Source organism: Triturus cristatus, chromosome 2_2 (genome assembly GCF_964204655.1).
Source record: "Triturus cristatus chromosome 2_2, aTriCri1.1, whole genome shotgun sequence".
Taxonomy (NCBI): domain Eukaryota; kingdom Metazoa; phylum Chordata; class Amphibia; order Caudata; family Salamandridae; genus Triturus; species Triturus cristatus.
Window position 1 is genome coordinate 1,161,933,364 of NC_140582.1, and position 19,913 is coordinate 1,161,953,276.

The 19,913-nt window shown below is 46.2% G+C and overlaps 1 protein-coding gene and 1 long non-coding RNA gene across 3 annotated transcripts in view; one reads left to right on the forward strand and one right to left on the reverse strand.

Moving 5' to 3' along the window:
* ADAM33 (ADAM metallopeptidase domain 33) overlaps nt 1-19,913 on the reverse strand; it is a 117,821-nt gene that overhangs the window by 55,376 nt on the left and 42,532 nt on the right. For both annotated transcript variants that reach the window (XM_085642699.1, XM_085642700.1), the window contains one exon: nt 18,145-18,221. In XM_085642699.1, the coding sequence (XP_085498825.1) occupies nt 18,145-18,221 (77 nt within the window). The remainder of the gene's footprint in view (nt 1-18,144; nt 18,222-19,913) is intronic.
* Nucleotides 2,911-3,914, forward strand: LOC146863283 (uncharacterized). Its single transcript, XR_014978587.1, has 4 exons — nt 2,911-3,028; nt 3,149-3,177; nt 3,289-3,343; nt 3,714-3,914. It is a non-coding gene; the product is annotated as an uncharacterized LOC146863283 (long non-coding RNA).

The following is a 19,913-nucleotide window of genomic DNA, read 5'->3' on the forward strand; positions in this document are numbered from 1 at the left end:
GCAGCATGGACCAAACAGCTTCAAGTAGTAACACGTCCTAGGCTTTTTTTGTTCAGTGGTGTATGGGAATATTCCCTAGAAATAAATTTAGGTTATGCAAGAGGTACAAAGTCAGATCTTATGATTATATGTGGACCAGGAACTTTTATCATATTTCCAGCTATTTGATGCAGTTGGGCCAAAAATTGAGGAACACATTGAAATCAAATGTTGTACGCATAGGCAGACACCTGAAAACTGGCATTTTCTGGGTATTCCACAAGTACAGTTAGAGGTGAACCCCCAACGAGGGAACGAATAAACATGTATCTGTGATAAGGGTGTAGGGAAAGGGCATCGCCAAGGACAAATATTCGGAAAAGTCTGAAAGTGCAAATGCGCTTAGGCATTGCGTTTCTGCACTTGGTTATGTACGTGGGTGCACTTCCGAGCGCAAGTACTCTCTGACGCTCACAGCACCGAGCTTTACATGAGTGAAGTCCTCCTGGAACTTTCAAGAAATCCGAGTCGTTAGCGTAGGAGCACAAGTCTCACACTCTCCAGCTCAGACTGATGACTCGAAACCTTGAAGAGGAGTAATTGAAGCGCAAATACTCATGCTAGCAGTGCTTAATTTGTAAGTAAAAACGTGCCGGTGCCCAAAGCTCTCCTCAGAAACAAGCAACTAATATAATTACATGGTCGGGCACAGAATACAGAGGCAGTGTAATCCTAAAGCCATCTCGGATCTCTTGATTCCATTTACAGCCACTCCCTGCCCCTTCAGCTCACTCTGGCAGCTTTCGGCTGTCTCCCTTTCTGATGCTTTTTAATCTTTCTCTTCTTCGATCTTTCCGATATATGTCTTTTGCTGGTAGTAAATGCCTGATGCAGTAAAATAAGCGCCGACCACCAAAAACAAGTGCCGGTGCCCCCCACTGGCAACCACCGGCTCAAATTAAGCACTGAATGCTAGTGATTCTATTGTTTTTCACCGACTTGTTGAGACTACACTCAAAAGTCTAAACTCTTCAATAGTTTTAAACTACCTCGACAATTTCCACAACTTTCTCACGACGATGGATCCTTACTTTGCCTTTCTCTGATTGCTGGTGAGGTAGCTCAGTGCTTCCTGTTCCTGCCCAGACACCTGCAGTCAGTCAAAGCCAACTAGAGCGACAATTCAGCTACTGTTGTGATCTGTGCAAATAGCTAAAATTATCCTGGCTCTTCAAAGGAAATCACTTGTAATATCACCTAAAAATGTGATCTAATGGTTCACTGCAGGGATCCGTCTTTGATCTCATGGTCACAGACTGGGATCCTAGTGGATAGTGGAGTCGATAAAAGGAGTTCCATCGAAATGGAGATGATAACCATCAATCAATCAATCGGGATTTATAAAGTGTTGCTTATTACCAGATAGGGTATCCAGACGCTTGCAGGTCCCAGAGGTTTATTTGAACAGCCAGGTCTGGAATTCCATCCAGAGGTGCCTGGGGAGGCAGTTCCAGGTCTTTGCTGGGATGTGGGAGAAGGCGCGCCCTGCACTTCTGCTTTGGTCGATGCAGGGGGTGTGGGCAAGTGAGAGGGAGGCAGAGCATAGTCTTCTCTGTTCTGTTCTATACCGCCAGGAGAGCTCTTTTGAGACGTGTGCTTTACACATATACATGTTAGGTTATGTTTCTTATTTAACAGGAGACACTTCTGCTTGTAAAATAATTAGAAACTTGATCAAAGTGCCGAATATCAGTGAGGAGAAGAAAATGACCACAAGTCTAATCTGAAAAGAGTGAACTCAGGTTAACAGTTTACTAAAGCAACAAAAGTACCATCAAATGGCTTACCTATTCACACATATGTAGGATGTCATAGAGTGCGTCACCAATAGACACACTAGGTAATTGCTTTTCACTTAAAGTGCCTCACAATGCTATCTGTGCCCAGGATCAGGCAAGAGTTTGAGGTGAAAGTTGGCGCACATTAGCAGTAGGTACAGAAAGGTTTTTGTGACAATGAAGTGGTGTGTGATAGACTGATGACCTTTGTAGTATCTTACCAAAGCACCAATTGCTTTACAACTTCACTGGGTCCTATTCACAACTGTGCACCTCATTACACCTTACGTGCAAAAACAGCAGCATTTACATTAGTTTAAAATTGAGTTGTGCACACCAAATAATTCCCCAGTATAAAAGAATTTTACTTGTGAGTAAATCAGATCCTGTGGCACATTTTGAGTACTCAGGCTTGTGGCTGATCCAGTGCTAGGCCAAACCTCTTACCACTGGTCATCCAATGAACCGCAAGGGGCCAATTACGATGTTGTTAGGAAGGGCTCTGGATGGGATTCGGTAATGACTAATCCGATTCGGAACCCTTGTTTCCTACCGACTCGTACAGTTTTCCCAACGACCGATTATGATGCCCTACACTGTTCAAGCAGTCTGAATCTGTTCTAAAAGGCATCCGGACAGCCCAAGTCTTTCAGAGCCGATTCGTACAGCTCTCTGGACACGGTTTATGGATGGACGATTACGATGACCGATTCAGACAGCCATTCTGCTTCAGTTTGCCCAAGACGAAACAGCTGCCGGAATCGGTCTTTGGGGGCCTGTTGTGGGCCCCTCTTCACCCAGAGGCATCCAAAGGTGGCCTGCGGGGGTACCCAAGGGACCCCTCTTCCCAACCATGCGCAATGTGGCAGGTACGTTAAGATGGCCGCCATATTCATTTACCGAGAATCTCTCAGCATCTTCTTTTATTCCTGTTTAACCTCATGCAATCTTTGCAAGTAGGGATTTCGCAAGAACTTCCCTTTGTAGCGTTGTTTATATTTGGTTTATTCGTTAGTGTTGATCGTTATGTTCAGATTCCATTACTACGTTAAGATGGCCGCCATATTCATTGACATTTACCTAGAATCATGTGATCGGACCCCGGGACTCGCGGTAACTTTTCACTTCAAATGGAAGACGGCATTCAGCGTTTCGCAGAACGTTCGCGAACCTGTTTGGATAATAAGGGCTTGTCACACAGTTATCATTCAGTAAGCTTTCCGCTGAGACTTTCATTTTATCATTGATGCATTTCTGTCTGCTTATGATATTTGTGGCGTATTTTATACGTACACTTATGTTTCGTGCTTATGTGTTTACTCATTCTGCAGGCTTCGTCCCCAGTTTTGGACTTCGCCAGGTAACGTTGGTGTGTACATTCTTGGGCTCTGGGAATACGAGCACCATTGTTGCTGTGTATAACAAACACTGTCCAATTTTTGACCTCGGATATTTTCTTGGTAACTTTTAGGTTTACTCTTGTCCATGCAGCGTATCTCTAAGCAGGATTCCGGTTGTGTGTAGTAGTAAGTTCCGATTTTAGATGTTCACCTGACCACACGTTATACTTGTAACCTTTTCACTACGTTCACTACTCGGGCATGAGTTCCTTTCTCTCTCTACGAATCGTGTGGCACTTTTTTCAGTTTCAGGTGGCTATTTGTTGTTCGTCAATACCACTGGTGGCAGTAACTTGTGTAACTTTGTTTTCTCAACTGCGCTTTCTATCGAGAAATATTGGCACATCTAATGATTACATCTTGGCAGGAATTGCCTTCACCTTACGGTGTTACTTTATTCTCCCGGCAGGGGATGTCCTATTGTTTGGTAGCGAAGAACTCTTTGTGATTTATTAAATAGTGGTAATCTGAGGCTATTGTTTTGTTTACTTTTCAGCGGCCCCCTGAAGAAGGGACGATGGGTCCTGAAATGCATAGGGCAGCACACAATTGACCTGAGACTTCAGAATACTGTATTTCAATTGATGAACATGGATTATGTACAAAATCACGTATCATGTATGATGTAATACTATTGTAATTAGTGCTGTGTTTTTTATTGCATTTTTTGAACATTACATAACAAAGAAAATTCTTTGCCAAACAATTTTTTTCTGGAAAGTTCATTTGAGTATATATCACTCCAATTGAGAACTTTTATGTTTAAATTGTTCTAAACTGTTAAAAACATTCTCTTGTAGTGCACACAGTTTTTCAAGCAATTTCTGTTCTTGATTTATTCACCCACCATAGGGTGCCCGCCAGAGGGTGCAAGGTTTTCCCCAACCACGCTTTTTTTCCAATGGGAGTTTGTGTTCTCATTCAGAACAATGTTGGGAGGCATCGTAATCGGTCGTTTCGACACATAAAAGATTTGTTTGGAAACTACTCCGGAACCGATTTGCTTGGGGCAGTTTCCAAATGACATCGTAATCGGGCCCAAAGAGATGAAGGGAGTAGCATTAATCACACAATCTAACCCATTTGGCCACATAATAAGGACCAAGAATCAGTGACTAAAGCTCAAAGGTTTATTACAAGTTTGCAGTCCGCTTAGGGTAAACAAATCTCAAAGCCATGCCGTCAATTAGGTATTCTCTATTCCTAATGTATGACACTCCATGAGTTAGTGATTCCTAGTGGGTTGCAAATCGACCTACCTCATGAATATTAAAGTAGTAGGTTGCAATTTGCGACCCATTAGGAATCGCTAAAATCACCGGGATGGTGGCCTGCTGGGATCAGCATACCACCATATCCATGACTGCTTTTAAATAAAACAATGTTTCTTTCTAATGCAGCCAGATTTCCTTAAAGAAAAACGAGACCCGTTTAAAAAAGAAAGTGGGAACACAGCTTGCTCTGAAAACTTTTTGCTACTATTCCCAAAGGGGAATTCATTAATGTCAGGTACTTGGTGAAGTTTGAAAGGTGACAATAATGGTTGAGACTGATGTCAGGCATTCCATTGGGAAAAGATGTATTTTTCACCCCATCTCCCCCTTGAATCCAGAATCCATGGCTTTCCCGGGCAGGCCCAGGCTGCGGGCACTGCAGAAGTAGTTGGGCACCTTGACTCTGTCCACAATACCTTATCCAGACTATACTGCAACTATTACAAGGATGTTGGGGACCTCACACAATTAAATAGAATGGGAAAGCCAAATTGTATTCAAATAAGAGGAACCAGAATTTTTTTTTTAACAAAACAATTGTGAGCAAACTGGGCAGACAGGCCTAGCTTTTTTAAAAAGTAGACAGGCCCTGCAAAGAAAAGGTAGGAAAAAGGTGTGGCCAGCACAGCTCGGCCACTCTCTGTAGTAAAGAGCTGTAGCTTTTGCGAGTCTCAACAAAAGGAGAGTATAATAGCTCCAAATATTCTGCTAAAAATAAAAATAGACACCGACAACTTCCACTCAATGTCTCGACAGGTGAAGAATGCAGCTAAATGTTGATAATGTGGAAAGTTCATTGTGGAAAATACATTGAGCAGTACATCCACAGTCCATGTGGCACAGACTGTCATTCTGTTTTTTGGTTCCCTATTTTCTGCTTGAGTCAGGGTGAGGGGGGCATTGGAAACAGCTGCCCATAGGGTTTCTGTGTAGATGGTAAAGTTTTTAGGAGAGACTTCCAGAGCACTTCTACTAAGGTAGACCGTATCCCAAGAAACGAACAGTGTTACACAAAGTAATGACTACAAGTGAAACCTACAGTTTTTAGTATTCAGATCCCTTACATTGCCCTAACTTTACTCATGCAAGTATATTCACCAGATCCTCATTTTATGAGAAACAAAGCAATCATTAGGTGGCATGTTGAAGAGGTTTAAGGGAGTGATCACAACGTCAAGGAAAGTGGGGCATTTGGTGAAAACAGATATCGGATCCGGTAAAATAACTGTTTTCAGAAGTTATCGCCTCAATAAACTGTAGTTCCAAGGGGCGTGAGAAAAAATTCTTAAGTTCTAGAAACTGTTTTTAAAAATGGAAGTGCATTATTTGTTTGAATGGAGTCAAATTCTCTATTTTTATGCAAATGTTTAGCGCAAGGTAAGGCCGCGGAAGTTCCGTAGGTAATCATCGAGAGGAGAGGATGTAGGGTCTCTCACGTGGCAGCCTGGGTCACACATGCAGGAACACACTTTTCATATTGTGCGTTATCCTAGTTTATCCATCACGTTTCAAAGGAAAATTACTCACTGAAGATGAAGGAATAACATAGAAAATAACAACAAAACATGAGCTTACTTCAGACCTGGGCCACCACCAGCAAATCATTTTATGAGACAGAGAAAATCCACAGCCTTGATGCTTGATCCTAGTTAAAGCCCCTGCACAGGTGAGCTTTTAAGTCACTGTAACCTGGATTCTTTGTTTGCTGCTTGAACTAAGATGTGTGGCCTTCAAACTAAGGCTGGGATGGCACTTCAGTGGAGGAATGATGAGATTAAAGGAGTCAACGGGCTGAACTATTACAGCATCCGAATATCGAATGGGTATTTTGTAGCATTATACAATAATTTACCCACAGTATTTAAATATTAATACACAAGGCATGCGATTTCTTAATACTTGAAAAGGTTCAACCCAAGGAGACATAACCACAGGAAATGTGTGAAGAACCTCATTACGGAACATACACGCCAAATTTTAACACTCAGCGGTTAGTCATACTTGGTGCGATTGTGCATGTAGTTATATACTAGCTGTATGTCTCATCAACCTATGCAATAAATGTTACATTTGAATATATCCAGTCCACGTCACTTCCAATCCTTAAATGAATACCTGTTTGCACGTTTTTTATTGTCACAAAAAATCACTATCAACCAGCAGGTATGTGTTTCGCTCGAAACTTGAGCTCTGTCAAGCTTTTAAATGTTATATGTTTTCAAGTGGGAGAATGGTCCAATCTATCTATCTATCTATCTATCTATCTATATAAAAATATACACACACATACATATATACACACCATTCACAGACATGTATAGACATCAATGTGTATGTATGTATATATGAAATACACACACACATACTAATATATATATATATATACACACACACACACATTTTCCTTCTCATATTCACATTGAATTAGATGTATTTACTTAACTTAAAATTATCAAAACTGTAGAGAACTGCTTCAGTATATTGCTTATTATCCTTCTTTCATGTTTAGTATCAATGCACCTTGCATTCACGTGTATCTTCACTCATTTTCTTCGCGGTGTATCGTCCCTGTGTTTCTTCCACCTGTGTTGCCACCGGCTAGAGGCTGAAAGCATGAGCCTCGGCTCTTTTGTAACATTTGGTGATGAGGATGGTATTGATGATGAACTAAATATCTCTCCAATTTGTCGCATTGTAGTGGACAGTGTTGACGTCTTGGCAGATTCTGGCTCGCCTTATACAGTTATTCATTAACCATAAACGTGGTGATAAAATGTTACATAACCCTAGTTGTAAAGAGATCTTTTTTGAGTGGATACCCCAGTATTTCCCTATTTATGGGACTCCCCTGCTGGTAATCTTGAACCCTACCACTGGGACACCACTCTCCAGTTCCCAATGTATGTGATCAGACTCATAAAGCATGTTATAATAGACTTAAATCCTGGGTGGCACAATTAACTTTCCTTTAAGGCCATAGTATATGCAGAAATACACTCATTGCATTAAAAGGTAAATACCACTCCTGGACTGCAGGACATAGTGTGCCATTTACTACAGTGGCAGTGAAAATACGGCTTCAAGTCTAACCTGTGTAGACTGATGGCAGCACTTACATGCTGCACAGACCTGTCAAAATTACCGGTTTGATAGGTAGAAAAACCTGATTTTAAGTAATAAATAAGTCATCCCTTTCTGCATCTTGCTGCCTAGAAGATAGGATGCATAAAACATGTGTTACATTAGAAATGGCATATTCCCCCATTGGCTATGCCCAAAACGACATTCTCACTGGTCAGCCTGTAGCTGGCACATATGAAAATTCAATGTATATAGACTATACATTTTAATCTATAACATTTGGCCTACACCAGATACAGAGTCTAGTCAAAGACATATTTTTATATTTAATAAAAATCCAATCTCACGGTGAATTCAGATTTTTTTTAATATATTGGAAATGTAACTTTTAGAACATTACCTTTACCCTGACTGAAGCTGCTGGGGTGAATTTGCATTAGCTCATCAGCAACTGCTCAACTTGTAATTCACCTGAATTCGGTGTGAAAGCAGTAGGAAAACTGCTTACAGAGCAGAGACACTGGTCGGGGAGTGGGGAAGTATTTTCTTCCCCTGGCAGGAGGACCCGCTTGGTAGGCCCAGGAACTAAATTAACTAAAAAGGGGTCTGCCCTGTCACAAGCAAGTGTTAGGCGACAGCAGACGCAGAAAGTGAGCATTGCGCTGCTTGTGTTAGCCTTTGTGTGATCAGATTCAGAGTGGAACTTGTGGGACATAGCAAGAGCAAGAACGGCTTTTAAACAGTCTTAATATTAACTGGGTATTGTACGTCAATTTTTTTTAGCACTATTTGCACCTTGCTCCTACCTGATTGCAGCTCTTTGGGGCCATTTCGCTAGTTAGCTGGATCAACTCTCCCGTTTGTCACGGAGAGAGTTGGTTCAGTTGGTGTGTGCCTGCTCCACTTCCGGCCGGCCGCCATCTTGTGTCAGGTGACGGTCTATCACGGTCCAGCAGGCCACTACTTTAGATGGGCAAAACCCGGACGTGCAGCGGACGCGTGCTGCAGCAAGTCCGTCTGCGCCTATTTGCCCTTTGTGACTCAAGCTCGCTCTTTGTTTAGGGGGGTTGTTGGTATGGGACAAGTTATTGAACTGTAATGTCATTTTGTTCTTAAAATCAACATTGTAATTTTTTTTTTACAAAAAAGTAGTCCTCTGCAGTCATCCTAATTTAGACAAAAGAGCTCAAATTAATGATACTTTGGGTGTTAACCGCATTTGCATAGACCATTGTCTGGACACTCCCATAGGAGTACCCACCAGATGTCATTCATGAACAAAGCACGCAGACTTCCTAGAACGTCCGCACGTAACTGACGTCACCGCAGACAACAAACACACTGACCATGCCTCCAGGATTGACTTTTGCCTGGAAAGTCTTGCATTTTTGGAGCAGGTAAACTAGCCTTATGCACAGAAATAATTCCAGGACTGGGCTCCAAAGAGAGGTCTTGGAAAAGCACCTGCATTTTACAAGGGGTCTGACAGGTCATAAGTAACCATCCTTGTAAAATTGGAAATTCAGTCTGCATCAGCAAACCTTAAAATGCCGAGTACCATACAATGCATTCTGCAACAGAGTAAAACAGAGGGAGGCTTTGTTGGTTTGTCTAGAAAGCTTCTTGCCTACCCAAGAGTCTCATAAATCTAACATGTGCAGTAAAATCCCAATGAAGGCCACTTATGCAGAAGAAAATGTCAAATAGAATTCTTCAAATACCAGAAGCGTCCTAAGAATATTTCTTGAAGTTCTTTATCTGAAAACGTTGCTAGTGTTTATGTTCCTTAAAAACAAATATTGATAAAAGTGTACAATATATATTTGTTTTACAAACAAATGATGTATTCATGCACAATCTTTGGTGACAAAGAAAAGATTTACTACTTTGTTTTAAAACTTTTTAATGAGCCAGCAAGGAGCTGTAAAGGTTGAAGGGGCTGGGCTTGGAACAGGGCATGTTCGTGCTCTGATGTTTGCTTTTTAGTTCTGTATTTAAAGAATCACTTATACCATAAGCATTGGCAGGAAATAATCCAGTCCAACCCATAACACCTAATAAATCGCTGTTCAGCTAATACATTTACTTACAAGTAGTTGATTACACACACACACACACACACACACACCCGCCACTCAATATTATGCGTTAATTTACTAAGATACATCGGATGGCAGGTGGAAATAACTATGGTGACACCTTCCTAACAGTGAACCCCCCTAGTCAGCCTTGCACCCTATACCCACAGTACCTCCCCCAAGGTATACTGGACATTATAGAAGAGGGTGTGGGTATCAAAATGTAGGCCAACTGGCATAAACAGGTGTCACCACATTAATAAAAGCAGAAATATATCATGAAAACTCATTGCAACACCATTGAAATAATGAAGGATGGCGCCATTTTACAATGACATTCATCAGGGCATGCAGCGACTCGCTGTTGCCCTTGCGATGGTCAATAAAGCATTTCAATGATCTTCACCAAATCACTGCTAACTTTGTAATTATTTATTTATTTTTTTAAAAAGATTTTATTGTGCATAAAAAGGGTTACAAACACGGGCCTACAACCACCAGGGCCGGCCGCTAGTAGTCGAAGCGTTCCAGCATATCAGAAAACAATGACTGGCCAACAGGGGCTCCGCACTATCACAGTAGATCAGACTGCACATAAGGGAAATCAGAATACACACTGTTAGTATAAATAACAACAATAAAAAAAATACAAAAATACAACAAACAAGGCGAAACGACTTATAAAGGGCGGCGAACACCAGCCGGGGGAGTCAACACACCAACCACCCGAGGGCGGTCAATAAAAGGAGACCTGAGAGGGAGGGGGGGGCCACGAGAGAACCAAATCTGCAATCCAAAGTACGAGATGCACTAGGAACCCTCAAGGATCAGGGGGACGGGGCAACCCCGGACGTATCCACCAAAGGGGGAGCACAGATAGACCCACGATACGCGTTCCACTGCCCCCAAATTTTACCCCAAGCCCCCGGTTTACCACGAGCCACATACACCGTTTTCTCCCTGAACATGCACCAGTCCATGTTCTCCTTCCAGGCGGACACGGTGGGAGGCCGCTGGGAACCCCAAAGCTGTGCAATATCTCTCTTTGCAATCATGTTCCCCAAGGCCGCCCACCGAGCCTGAGCCGCATTGCAGTCATTGGGCTCCCATACATTCAGCACACAACGACGCACCTCCGGCAGCAGAGCGACTCCGGTGACTCGTCTCATAATATCATGCACCCGGCGCCAGTATTCCGCCACCTCGCGGCATTCCCATAGGATATGGAGAAAGGTAGCACTGAGCCCGCAGCCACGCTTACAGAGTCCGTCGTCTGAAAACCCCATCGAGACCAGGCGGGGGCCCGTCACATATACACGATGGAGAATCTTAAGCTGGACCAGGCGGAGACGGGCCGGGATGGCCACCTCCTTAGGGGATGACAGTGCAGTCTGCCAGTCCTCATCGTCCAGCTCCACCCCATCTCCCGTCCATGCCTCCCGAAGACGCACCAAGAGGTCAGCCCGATTGTTTATCAGTTTTTTGTAAATCAGGGAGATAGTACTGTCGGGGACGTGACCATCGAGTATGCGGTCCTCGAGAGGCGAAGAAGAAGGGACCGTGGTCCCCTCCCCAAAGACCGAAAGCAGGGCGTGTCGAACCTGTGCATAACTCTCTGTCACTAAGCTCATACTCGCGCTGAAGCGCCACGAAGGATTTAACCGCACCTTTAACCCACAAGTCCCCCACTCTGCTGATGCCGATCGTATCCCAGCGCTCGAAGCCTTTCGTTGTCCAGAGGCTTCCCAAGCGGTCTGAGTCGAATAGAGGAGTGGCGCACGTTAAACGCTCACTCCAGCCCATCGCAACGTTAGCCGCCTTCCATACACGGACCGCAATCCTGGTAGGGCCCGTAAGGGCCCCACCAGCAGACCGCGAGTAAAGCGCTCTGTTATAGTTACCGCCGGGGAGCAGGAATCTATCCATCTCATATGCCGGGTTCGAACCAGGAGCGTACGTAGCATGATTAATGGCAGACAGCTGGGAGGCCCAGTAGTACCGTCTAATATCAGGAAGCGCGATGCCCCCGTCATACCAGGAAAGAGTCAGCTTGGCCAAAGCGATACGCAATCGCCCGTCCCAAACCAGTCTCCGCTGCAAACTCTCCACCTCCCTAAAGTAGGCCGCAGGAATGACATCGAAGGAGTTCTGGAGTGCATAAAGGAATCTGGGAAGGGACATCATTTTAAACAGCGCCGCGCGACCAAGCGGAGACAAGGGCAGCTTACACCACCGAGCCGTGTCTGCCCTCAAACGCCGGAGTGGAGACAGGAGATTCTGCTCATAGCGGACCGCCGGATCCAACGAAACGTACACCCCCAGGTATTTAAAGCCGGACTGAGATATTTGGAGCGGAAGCCGAGGCGGCAAGAGAGGAAGACCACCAGAGATAGGATACACACAAGATTTGGACCAGTTGATTATCAGACCCGAGTGTTTCCCAAAGGAAGTAAGGACATCAAAGAGAACATTGAGCGACTTCCGCGGTGAGATACAAGAGAATATCATCCGCGTACAATGAAACCCGATCCTCGAAGCCCGGGGCCCACCGGAGCCCTCTAATCGAGGGCTCCCAACGGAGCCAGGCAGCGAGCGGTTCCAGGGCGAGAGCAAAGAGCAGCGGGGACAACGGGCACCCCTGCCTAGTTCCCCTCCCGAGAGCGAAAGGCCGAGAAACCCGCCCATTGACAACCACCTGAGCCATTGGTCCAGCATAAAGGAGCTTCACCCAGCTAAGGAACCCCTCCCCGAAACCAAACTTCGCCAAGACGGCCCAAAGAAATGGCCATTCAATGGTATCAAAGGCCATCGTGGCGTCTAGGGAAACCAATATGGCCGGTTCAGCGAGGTACTCAGCCCTAGCGAGGACGCCGTGCAGACGCCGTAAGTTGAGAGCGGTATTACGATGTGGGATGAAGCCACATTGATCCGGATGGATCAAGTCACATATAACGCTCAGCAAGCGGTTGGCGAGGACCTTCGCAAGGATTTTGGGTTCGGCATTCAGCAGGGAAATAGGCCTATAGGAGGCACAGCGGTCACGTGGCTTACCCTCCTTGGGAATCACCACTATAGTAGCCAGACGCTGGTCGTCAGGAAGGGAACCCCTCTCGAGCGATTCCTGAAACATATGACGGAGGAAAGGCGCGATTTTATCCGGGCGCAACTTATATAGTTCAATCGGCAGACCGTTGGGGCCCATAGCCTTGCCCGAGCGGAGGGAGCGAATCGCAGTAGCTATCTCTTCGACAGACAAAGGGGCATCCATCAGCTCGCGGTCCTCGACGGATAAGCCGGGCAGGGCAATATCCCGAAGCAGTAGACGAGGGTCGTCCTCGTCTCTATCAGACACCGGGGAGTACACTGTACGGAGGTGGTCAGCAAAACACTCAGCAATCTCACCAGGCTCAGTCACACACACTCCATCCGACACCCGAAGCTCCGGGACCACACGATTCACTCTCTCCTTCTTGTCCAACCAGGCAATCAGCTTACCCGCCTTGTCTCCGGCGTCATACAACCTACCCTGCTGCTCCCTATATATAGTCTTGGCAGCATCAGTGACGAGAGACTTATATTCAAACTGCTTCAGGCTGAGGGCATGCTGCCCATCCGGGGTGACACCCGCCTCCAAGGCTGCCTCCAGCCCCGATATTTCAGTCTCCAGCGTCACAACCGCCTCTCTCTTAACCCTCTTGGCCTCGACTATCTGGGATAGGGCATGCCCGCGGAGCACTGCTTTGAAAGCTTCCCACAGGGACACCGAGGACAACACCGACCCCTCATTCTCAGAAAAATATTGATCAATCGACTTAATCAGGCTATCACGGATCCCGGGGTCTCGCAGGTACCAAGGGTTAATAGGAGCGATCCGCCCAGCGGACCGCGACCCGGTGTCAAAAAGCAACCACAGTGGGGAATGATCAGAAATACCCCTGGCCAGGTGTTTGACCTCTCGAATCCGAGTAGCCTGGGCCGCGGGCATAAGGAAATAATCCAGTCTGGAGAGACTCCCATGGGCCCCAGAGTGAAAGGTGTACTGACACTGTGCCGGATGCATTAACCTCCAACCGTCCACCAGGTCGAAGGTCTCCAGGAGCCCGCCCAGCCACGCCTGGGCAGCAGGGAGGGCCCTGGGCGGATGACGGTCCAGGTCACCCGAGACAACCGAATTAAAGTCCCCACCCATAAGCAAAAGACTGTCAGGAAGCCCAAGCAACATACGACCCAAGTCTGAGAAGGTGGAGTTCTGGAGGCCCGGGGGAACATAGACCGAGATCAAGGAAAGGGACTGCCCCTCCCACCTCCCAGTCAGAGCCACATAGCGCCCTCTATCGTCTGGGACCACCCTGGTGACCTCCAACGGAAGTGAAGCTCGCAAGAGAATGCCCACCCCTCTCGAACCAGTGGTGAAACCAGAGTGGGCCACAAGTCGATATCCCCCCCTGTTCATAGCCCGACAAACATTGCCAACCAGATGCGTCTCCTGTAAGAACACCACATCAGGGGTCAGACGACGCAGATATTGCAGCACAACACCCCGTTTGATACGGTCCCCCAATCCATTGACGTTCCAAGACATCAATCTCAACCCGTCCCCCCCCATCCCCTCCAGTAGATCAAGGGCCCCCTAGCAAAGAGCTCAACACCCAAGGATGAACCATAACCAATACTTCGCCTTGAAAACAAAAAACACAAATGCAAACAACCCCACCCACCCACCAACCCCCCCCCCCCAACTCCAACACCCCCCACCCTGCACCCCTGCGGTCCAAGAAACCACCCCAACTTGCAGTGTGCCTGTCGCCCTACAGACCCCATTCTACGAAAAGACCCCGGAGGAGGGAGGGGACCCGTCCCCGCCCGCTCCCCACACACAACATAGTGAAACAAAATGCACAAAAGAAGTAGAACCCAGCCGAACAGTACAACATGGCAAAGTCCGGGACCATAAGTCACTCCAAAGGAGACCCGCCACCCTCGGTACCGGCAGAGGGCCCAGTCCGGTCACCCCGGTCCGGCAGCGAATCCAGCCAGTCACTCACAGTCGCAGGAGAGTCAAAAAAGGTAGTCCGATCTTCATGTTCCACTCGGAGCCTTGCAGGATAAAGCATAGAGTACTTGAGACCGAGGTCCCGGAGCCGCCGCTTCACCCCCTGGAAGCCCATCCGCTGTTTCTGGACAAGTTGGGTGAAGTCCGGGAAAAAGTTAATAGACGAGTTCTCATGTCGGACCGGGCCATGGGCCCGTGAGGCCTGCAGAATCGCGTCTCGGTCTCTGTAATGGAAAAGTCTCGCAACGATAGGCCTCGGGGGGGCACCCGGTCGCGGCCGGCCACCTGGGACTCGATGGGTTCGCTCCACAGCGAAAAACTTACTCAGGCCAGCGGGGGCAAGATGTTCGAGGATGAGCTCCTCGACCAGGAGATCAACCGGGCGGTTATCGGAGGTCTCCGGAACGCCTATGACGCGGATGTTATTGCGGCGGGCCCGTCCCTCGAAGTCTTCCAGCCGCCGGGCCATCAGATCAGTGGCCGACTTGAGATCGCCGAGAGTGGCCTGCAGGTCCGACACGTCCGTACCAAGGGAGGACGTCCGCACATCCAGCGACTGAACCCTCTCGTTGGTCTTAGAGAGATCCGCCCGGATTAGCGTAATGTCAATGGCCACCGTGTCGATTTTACGGGCCAAGGCCTCGTACTGCGTAGCGATGGTCTCTCTGATGCCCTTTATGGCGCCCATGATGTCCTGCAGGGACAGATCCGGAGAAACGGACGGGCCACCACTGGTGTCCTCTGGGGGGACATTTGCCGTCCCGGGGGATCCTTTACCCTGAGTGTAGCGGTCCATGTTGTTCGTCTGGACCGGTCCCCCACGTAGGGATGTTTTGGTCTTACGCCTCTCGGGGTCTCCCTTGCCTCCCATGAGAACCTCGATCGCCGGAGGGGACCACCGAGGAAGCGTCGAGGTGGCACAGGCCAGGCAGACGCGTGTCGCACCACAGGCCGCAATATGGCGGAGCGAAGGGACCACCGTCAATGAGCACACTGGCAGCAGACGAAGCCACTGGCATCAAGCGAAGGCAAAATGAAGGCCCAGTCGCACCAAGCAAGTCCACAGTCCAGCCCCTCAAAGACCAAAAGTGAAACCGAAAGTAATGTGACGGCCACTGGCACAGCCCCGCTGCCGTTGTTGTTCAACTACGCCCCGGCTCCACAGATCACCCTCGCATCGGGCACAGCCGTCGGGTGGGCCCCAAAAGTTCAAACCGCCATAACTCCGGATTGCCAGGTCCGATTTGATTTCCGAAAGGAGTTTAGTGTTCAGCCAGCATTCGTCTCCCAGATTCCATCAACCAAGTCAGGATAGAGTCAGGATAAATTCCGAGGAGCAGCGAGGGTCCGGGGAGCCCTGTGCTCACGCGACCATCTTGGATACGCGCTAGGCTCCTCCTCCAACTTTGTGATTATTAATGGCTTTCATTAATACCTGTATTGACATATTGTTAACCTTTTCATTGTTGATAAAGAATTTCAAAAACCAGTGGGCATCAGTCTTTTTTTCAATATTATTTATGCTGAACCCACCAACACCCAACACAAATCCTCTACAAGACAGAGTCTTGGGGGCACAACCTGAACCTATAGTAGTTCTTAAAGGTGGATAACCACTCTGAGGTTCATCAACCACCCCCGCACTGCCCCCAGAGAGATGTAAGGTGAAAGATACCAAACGAATCAGGCAGTTCCGTTGAGGCCTGCCGTGCTTCAGGCAGCCCCCCCCCACAGAAGTCTGTATATCAGATTTATTGTATATATGGGGCACCACAGAGGAAAAAGTTGCAGCTTTTTGAACACCAATGTAGTCAAATCAGCTGGGTAAAAACAGCACCCAAGACGCTTCTGGTGTGCTCCTTTTCCCAACAGCTTTTTCCTTTTGTGCTCTGAGTGCAGAATCTGCCATCCTTATTCTCCCACCCTGTCTGGGAATGTGGTTAATGTGATGGTGGTGTGCACCCCCCCCAGACACGGCATGGGGGGCAATGGAGGCACACCTTAGTGCTACCAGGGCCTGGCCTCCCCAGGGGCAGATGCTGGTAGGGTGCTGCGGTAGTTTATTCTCCTTCTGACCCCGGTTTAATGGGAGTCCCCAGAGATAGTCTTGTGTAGGTCTGCGGAGTACTAGGGGCTCCCTAGAGACATAAACACATTAAAGTGGACTAGTTTCATGTGATTTTGCTTCTGGTGGCCAATTCCACCACCAGGATTATTGCTTTCTAGATGGCTGGCCTCTAACTTCTTGTTTGGTTCTGGGAGCTTACTTTTGCTATAATTTAGGTCTATTCTCAGGGCTTGTCCTCTGTCCAGCAACTCGTGTTCACCTCAGTCTGGTGTCGCCTACAGCTTTCGCCTCAAGATAGAACACCGTCCATGTCCCACGGCCTCCTCCGACCACCTGCAGAGCACCTGGGTCAGCAGAAGTCAGGGTCTCCCCTCCTGTCGGGGGGTCACATTGGGAGCTCACCAGGGTTCCCCCAAAAGGCCCATTTCTTTACTGTCCCCCAGAAGGTGTAGCGGGCCAGCACCACTGGCCCTGGAAAATAATCCTCTGTTAGGAGCAGGCCTAGTTACTGGCTAATGGACATACTGTGTGAAGAGGCCTTTGATGCTCCAGCTGGCCAGCAGAGTAATACGCTTGGCCCAGCAGAGTAATCAAGACTGAAATATTCTAAGGATCCGAGTCAGAGAAAATTGATGAATCTTGAAGTGCCACAAAGAGTGCACATATGTGATAATTAATATCTAAACTGCATTAAGTATTGTAATTTACCATAACGTGGTGTGTCAACCACATCTCTTGGCCAAACTAGGGCAAAACTGTAGGTTCGTTCAGATTTCACCCACAGTATATATATATAGTGAAACAAGCACACTTTTCAGTAATCATTACAGATGAACATAATCACATTCTTAATGACTATTCACATTAGAAGGCATGCCCAGGTCATCACTAATCCCAGATGCATCCCTTCTGCGGCAGGATACCTGTGTGCAAGTACCAGGCTGAGTTAGATGGTAGTCTCATTCACCCAGCCCATACACCTTTGCGCACACGTGTTTAGTACTGTTTTAGCGTCGACATGCAACCAGCCAAGAGCCTAGCACCCGAGCTGCGCAGCAGCAGACATTATCTTAAAAGGCAGACACTGGCAGTTAGCATCCCAATCAATTGTAATAGAGTGAGTGGCACTCAGGTAGAGAGACTCACTCACAGAAGAAGAACATTAAACCTGGTAGTATAAAAAGGAAACAATAAAGGGAATTAAATGGATGGAACCAATTTGTCACAAAACTTCACCAACATCTTTCTTCATAGGGTGTTGTATCCCAATTATGTGTCTTTACAGTTTATACTGACCATTAAGTAGCTGCACATGTGTATTTGCAGATAATCCACATATAAAACAATAGTGTGCACAAATCAGATATACTCACTGTGCTTTCTTTAAGAGAAGGACATGACTTCTACCTCCTATGTAAACCTTGTAATTTATCTGATCTTCATACTGAGGCTGTGAATAAACAATGTACATTCGTTTATGAGATGAATGCAAGGGAATAGTTACTATTTGAAAAGTGTCCTAGATTAAACATTTCTTTTTGACCCTATCACATAAGAACCAACAATGGAAAAATATCTGCATTGAGAAGCTCCTCACTCTTTAAAACTTAATTAATTAAAACATTTCATATTTATAATTTTTGATGAACGCAGGACTTTGATCCTCCTTAGACCTTTCTTTAAGGACTCATTTTCTGACAAAGAAGTGCCAACATGTGTCAAAAGCAAATTACCAGGCCATTTTCAGGAAATATCCAGAAAATAAATAAAATTTTTAGGACAAGCTCAAACTTAGGCACCTCATGCCAATTTATGTTCATCAAAACTCACTTACATTTTATCTTGTAGGATACGTCAGAGAGGCAAGAAGGCTCACTTGTTTGTTAAAGGGCATGCTTAATCAGGTTTAGCTGTGCAGTGGTAGCAGTAGGTAGAATAAAGTCATACATCCATACTAAGTAACCAAGTACTCTGGGTTCAGTATGCAAAGCCAGAGGATGATCAGAAATACAACATATCTGTAAGAAATTTGATTATTTGGGGTGGGCGACTGCCCACTTCAAGGAATAATCACAATCCCTGTCAAAGGTAGCCTCGAAGAACTTCAGGCATCGAAAGTGTAACGTTCCAAAAGTTACTTTTCCTTAATATATAAAAAAAAATCTGAATTTACCATTGAACTGGATTTTTTGACGATTAAAAGTAGTTGTTTCATCATTTTTCTAGCTGGTACCATTCCTGACATACAGTATTAGAATTTTAATCTGGACTATGGTGTTCTGCAAAGGACAGCTAGGCCTGTCACAGTGAAAATAGTTTTTGGGTGGAAGTCATCATAAGGACATCTAAACATTACATTTCTACATATTCTAAATTTAAATACCATGTCCCCTGCATTGTGGGCAACTGGGCCTACATACCAGTGACATTAACAATTAAAAGGGAGATTTCTACCTTTCAAAAAGGTTTATTTTCACAGGTTGAATTTATATTACTACAGTAAGTCTACAATGGCAGGTTTGAATCAATGTTTGCTCTGCCACTATAGTGGATAGCACAATAGGTGCTGCACAGTCCACTAGTGGCATTTAACGTCCATGCCCTGGGTACCCTATGCACCCTATATAAGGAAGTTATAGGCAACTTAACTGTGTTAATTAGGCGTATGTGAATACAACCATGTTTAAAGGGGGAGCGCAGACTCCTAATAATATAGCATGGGAAAATTGCACAGAGTTCAATTAGGGTATATAGGTGTTAGGAAAAGGCAAAGAAGTCTGGTGTGACCACGTAGAGAAGGCAGATGCCCTACAATATCGCTAACAAAGGTGCTAAGCAGTACTTGTAATGCAAGACCGTTCCTTACAAGACGTACAAAAGTTTGTTGCATACCTCAGTCACATTTTATATTATCATTGAAATAATGTACAATAGCGTTCAGAGTCATAAAGTATATTCGTGTTCTTGGTATTCTTCTTTTAATATACATGACAATCTACAACTCTACAATGACTTCAATCTTTATATCATGCACGATAACATAGAGGACTTTTCACCCCCTGCTGTTTGCATTGGCTATGGAACCTTTGGTCAGCTATGCGCGAACGGCTCATAGTTTTCAGGGCTTGGACATTTGGGGCTC